General features: G+C 34.2%; 1 protein-coding gene across 6 annotated transcripts in view; it reads left to right on the forward strand.

Moving 5' to 3' along the window:
* drn (zinc finger AN1-type doctor no) overlaps positions 1-5608 on the forward strand; it is a 155336-nt gene extending 149728 nt beyond the window's left edge. For all 6 annotated transcript variants that reach the window (XM_076394014.1, XM_076394018.1, XM_076394016.1 and 3 more), the window contains 4 exons: positions 2782-2999; positions 3082-3198; positions 3705-3912; positions 4001-5608. In XM_076394014.1, coding sequence (XP_076250129.1) covers positions 2901-2999; positions 3082-3198; positions 3705-3912; positions 4001-4149 — 573 coding nt within the window. In that variant the 5' untranslated portion in view covers positions 2782-2900 and the 3' untranslated portion in view covers positions 4150-5608. The remainder of the gene's footprint in view (positions 1-2781; positions 3000-3081; positions 3199-3704; positions 3913-4000) is intronic.
* Positions 5609-6000: the final 392 nt, after the last annotated feature.

Below are 6000 nucleotides of genomic sequence, written 5' to 3' on the forward strand. Positions count from 1 at the left end.
CTTACCATATTGTGGTTACGCGTTATTCATCAAAGTGGTTGTAAATAGAAAACATTATATCGATCAATAAAATCATCGGTTATATAAGCCACGAGTTTGTTTCGAGTCGTTTCAGATATTTTCACATTAGTTATTCCTACATTCTTCTGAATTATTCTGAATACCCCGTCGTATGTCAACAGCATGCCTCTCCATATGGAGAAACTACCCCTACTACTATCTGCTGCGATTAGTGTTTTACTGATATGAATAAATTATCAATAGAATAAAAGCTGTAGAAAAATCAATAATCCGCAAATTATTCCCTTCTTCGATCAATTTAAGTTCAAGACGCTGTTTTAAATCTTATCACAGAAAGCTGATATTTAAAAACTGACACTAATAATTCAGAAAAGTATGCTTTATTGTTGTGTTTTTAAAAAATACTTTTTCATTAAAGCACTCTACTATTACGTTCATCATTATTTTTATTGATATTTTTATATTTCTTTTCATAATTCATCTGATATTGTGTTTTATTTGAACGCGAAATGTTTTGTACCTCAATTCTCATGTATTGTTGAAACAGGTATCTATAATAAATAGAATATAATAATTGTCAATAAACTCGGAAAAGGGTCAGTCAGGATTTTATAATTTTAATCAAACTCATTCTTCTCATTCAAACAAATCTACTCATTATTTGATTATAAGAATATCCGTTCAGTTAGTCATTAGAATTTATCAGAGTCAGTCTTATAAATGGATCATATTCATAGTTTGTGTTCCAACGATATATATTATCTTAATGAATATTTATTCTTTAATAATTATACGTTGGATATTGAATGAGAGGTTTATTGTCAGTTGATAGATGGAGGGATCTTGTTTTAAGGTTTGTGTTCATAAAACGTTGACATATTGTCGGTCATTTTTAATTTGCGTCGATTTCTAAACATAAATATAATGAAACAATAGCAGTAAGTGATTTTTCTCCGTCGTAAGTTTTGGCCACGACACGCCCCAATTGTTTTCCTCGTCCAGTTACGGTATTCGGACTCCCTTATTATTACTCGACTGCTTCGACAAAAGCAATCGAGATAATATTCGTCGTTAAACAGCGTGGAAAGATAAAAGTCATATCGGCACCCGCGAGAGGTTTCTCTCTCTCCTTGACCCGAATGCTGCCATAGCCGCTGTTGCCTGCGATTCAGTCGACGCAGTTAACGGTTAACGGTTTCGAAATGGCTTTTTTTTCAGCTCCAACAGTCGCCGTCTCTCCATTTACTTTTAAATATCTTACGAAACGTTTCCGAAAAAGTTTTCATACCTAACGGGTCTCTGTTCTTTTTTTTTTCGTTTTCTACAAATTTGTTTTTCTCATTCGACTCACTTTTATAATTAAAATGTATTTTATAAAAAAAAAGATTTAGAGTTTACGGACGTCAACGGTACTTGATTTATTTCATTCGAAACTATCGTTATATTTAGTAAATATTCTAAAATCATCAACTAAACCAAGATAATTATTAATTTAATGAATGTTAATCTAGTCTAATTCACAACGAACTAACATACAATATAATTGTACGCAATAAAAATTCCACTTAAAGAAAAATTATTATGTTTAATTTATATGGAAATTTAATCATAAATCTCCCTTTTATGACTTGTCACCCTGTCAACTTTTCATTTTCAGTATAATTGTCATAAAGTAACACCTCAAAGTAAATAAATACATTGAATTTACTTGTTTATATCGAACCGACTTGACCTGTCATCCTGATTATTCACAACAATTATCACCTTACTTCGTAATATTTTTTTAATCTCCAAAATTGTCAGAATCATTATTTCAAATGTTACAACTGCAGATATCAAAAAGACTGGCTATCGGCTATCTTGATTATGGATATGAAAGCTGTAGTAAAAAAAAGGGTGGCAGCTTGATGTTGCACGCCGAAGACGAACAGGATTGAGGAAATCTGGTGGCTCCAAGACGGCGTCGTCGGTCAATACCGAAAGTAGGTCGTCGTGGCAATCTCCTCTCCGTCTCTCTCTCCATCTCCCTTTATCGGTACGACCTATGAGAGGCAGAACCGTTACTCTACTGACCGTATGCCTTCGGAGGCACTAGCCCAAAATTGGTCAATTAATTCTGCAAATATTTTTATTGATGCGTTTCGTCGTTGAGGCTTTATTTCATCAAATCTCGTTTTTACCAGTGCTTATAGTTATTTTAGTTGCAAATCTTTCTCATCACTGACTAATGATGCAGCTGGATTTTGGTTTCGCCATTTTAAAAACGAGAAATCTGTATGATGGACCACGCTTAGGACATTATCTTACGGCTACGAACTTATAGATTTTGAGGACATCCAAACCCTTTCAAAATCATCTTCTAATGACAAATATTAAATTAAATGTGATAAGCCCTCTAAACAAAATACTGATTCTACTACTGGTTTGTTTTGATAATTAATTTTAGAAGTTTAGAACGTGGTTTACTTTTTCACACGCCTATTAATTATGACATTCAATGAAATAAGTTAAGATAAAACGATACAATTATTCTTATCTTATGTTTCCATATCTTTTTTTTTTTAAAAAAAAACCAAAGCAAAGTCTGAATTTCAATAGCATATTTCATATCCCTCTAAGTATTACCATCTATATAATAATCTTCAGAACGTCTTTTTGTTACCGATGTTTTACGCTGTCAATTATGAGTGAAAACTGATTTGACATACTGCGGGAACAATTTTAAGGCATGGCAATTTATCAGTTCCTAATATGTTTCAGGTTTTAACAGCGACGCTCCGATAACCCGCGGCAAGACAAGCGGGAGCAACGCTCTGCTCGCTCCAATCAGCGCGTCATTCCTCTTGATCGTGCTGATTAACGACAGGACCTGAAAAAAGATGGAGAGAGAATCGAACCCTATGCAAGCACTCTGCCGATCCGGATGTGGATTCTACGGCAGTCCGGCAACTGATGGATTGTGTTCCCTGTGCTATAAAGTAAGTGTCGTATTTCCTACTAGTCTTATTACATATTTCAGACGTATCCAGCGATGTACTAATTGAAATTCGTTGTTTTCAGGAACAACTAAAAAAGAAACAGCAATTACCAACTAATACGCCAGCCAGCCTCAGTTCCTATAGAGAAACATCTACAGCACAGACCACCATCAATTCCTTGTCGTCTGCAGTTGAAACAGTACGTATTTATTGATCCGCCATCTTTTTTTTAGAAAACACCTTGTTTGCAACTACTGGTATCAAAAACTGACGATTACTGTTCTGTCAATATTACCATCATGTCATGTTAAATTTGTCAAGTATGTAGTAGAATGTCAAAAGACAGCTTAAACAAATCCGCGTCGACATCAGGATCCAGTGAAAGTATGGGGCAGATTCGTTTTGGAGAAAGCCTTTTCGAAAATGTGAATCCACAGGTGGATTTTTATTTTACGTAATGTGTGTGTTCTTCACATTTTCATTTTAATGTAGACGCGCTATTTACTCGTAAGCCACGTTTCTGGAACTGATGCTGTTAAATATAGATCATGTTGTGTAATACATTTGTTGTGGGTCAGTAATCAATAACTCAGGTCAAATAAAATATATCTTGTAACGTTTAGATAAAATTATAACGAAAGATTGTTTCCATATAAAGTGATTTATGTATTTATCTATGTTTAATTGTTAATGTATCAATAATAGGTCACTGAAGAATCCACATCACAGCTCACCAACGTAGCAGAGGCAACGGCAGTAACTACAGACGATGTACCCTCACCAAGTCCTGCATCACCAACAGACGTCGCGGATTCTGCAACATCCGGTAATTCCGACGATAAAGACAGTGATAAGGATGCCAAAAAAAAGAAAAACAGATGCGCGACCTGCCGCAAGAAGGTTGGCCTTACAGGTAATGCAACGAATATTTAATATATAAGTTTATACGAGTAGAGTTAAGTAGTCTTCAACTAATATTTGTTGTTCTCCAAATTATGTAGGATTCGAATGCCGTTGTGGAGGATTGTTCTGTGCTGTACATCGATATAGCGACAAACACGACTGCAGTTTCAATTACAGGGAAATGGGAGCGCAGGAAATACGCCGAAACAACCCAGTCGTCGTCGGAGAAAAGATTCAGAAGATCTGAGCCCCGCCACAACTTCCCCTCAGTTTGCGCCCGGTCAAACGGGGTGCCTGGGGTGTTATGACCGTCGCGTTTCACGGACAGTTCACTCGAGTGTCGCGATCGGACGTTAATAAGACGCCTATATAACCGAAGCAAATGGTACCTGGACGTTGACGTGTTGTTGTGCCAGTGCTGGACGTTCACACGCGATGCGCATCTATCGTTTAATCTGCTGCGGAAACAAATCTTGGCGGGGAAGATATAATTGGCAAACGCGGTGGTATTATTTAACGATCCCACTTCCCAAAACTGAAAAATACAAATGAACTTCCAACCGAAGACTCTCCATTATGTGCAAATTTACCATTTTATCTTTCATTGCCCCTGAATTATATTCTGCAACATTTACTTTTTATCGAAAATAAATAAAAAAAATTATTAGATATGTAACGTCATTTTAGCCTATTTGTTATAATGTATATAGCTTATATCTATTGTTTACTTGTTTCTTTTTTTAGTCTAGATGGGAAGCCTAAGGCGCGTCTAATCATGGAAATATTCTCGTTTGCAGCATATTTCCTTAATTAGGCGGTAGAATTGCAATCTTTACTTCGTAAGTTTTTTCGTTTTGGTTGGGCAAAAAAATCATTTTGGATCAATGTGTTTTTCACGGTTGGCATATTTATTACAAAATCACGCGTTCGATTTATCCGTCGGTCTATTTAAAACGAGTAAAAGCAGTTTGGTTTTCAGAACAATCTGAATCGGAACCTTAAGTTCTTCCTGTCCTGGAGTTTTTTTTTGTCCAAAAGCACTTATCGAGAGAAATGTTAAATTTTAGTTTGATTGAAAATTATTATGTTAATTATTTCCTTTTCGTTTCGCAAAGATCTTATTTCGATTTATTAATGTTATTTCGGGTCCTTATTATAATCACACACATTGCCAATATAGAACAAAAAAGAAAGCTGAATTCGTGTATCTCAAATGAAATTAGTACAGTGTTGTGTCGCATAAGTGAATAATCTTTCTAATTGTTATATTTTTTCCTGTTCCCTATCCTTTGTTGGTAGAAAAAGGGAGGAAGTAAACAATCCCTCCTTTGGTTTTGTTCATTTGTAAAGACAGCTCTAAATTTGTTGTTAAACGTTTTTAAAGCTGCCTTCGCATTCAGCGTTCTTCTAGTTGATTTTCGTATATATGAAAATAATAAATAATAATGTAAAAACTCAGGTAAACAAAACTAATTTTGCTTCAGGTTTCAGACTAATGTTTGTTATTAGACGATGTGGTTTGTGTTAATCATATAACATGTTTCTTTAAAATAAGCACGGTTGTGTATATTTCAAGCCATTCAAAAAAAATAGTAAATGCCAAAAATATTGTTTTTCTTATCGTTTATCAACTTCAAACTGTTTACATATTATATTATTAAGTAAAATGCCTTGTGTGGCACTCTAATAAATCTATTATATGAAAACTAGTAGTTTTATTTATCAGTTTCCTCTTCAATTCATTAATCTATATAAAGATGTATGAAACAACCAAACATTAGTTACTACTTAACATATTTTTAATAAAAAATACTTTACATATAAGTTGTTTAAGAAAATAGTTCACCCCAAATTGAACAATTAACTAAAAATATTTGTATTATGATTGTTTACGCAAAGTAATCCCTGTTAAGACGCCGGTATTATAAACTAATAATTATTTTCACACAGCATTGGCTCTTTGCGACTTTTTTTTAATAAAAATCGCTTTATTAGCCTAATCTAGATTCATTGGTCTGTTCTCTAATCTCAAAAAAACAGTTTTGAATTGAATAAGACTAAAGGTAATTTCAGCAAATTCGAAAACTGGAAAAAATAT

The sequence above is a fragment of the Rhynchophorus ferrugineus genome, unplaced genomic scaffold, assembly GCF_030347505.1.
Source record: "Rhynchophorus ferrugineus isolate W39M unplaced genomic scaffold, kcgeb_rfMv2 rfM2, whole genome shotgun sequence".
In the NCBI taxonomy this organism is placed as follows: Eukaryota; Metazoa; Arthropoda; class Insecta; order Coleoptera; family Curculionidae; genus Rhynchophorus; species Rhynchophorus ferrugineus.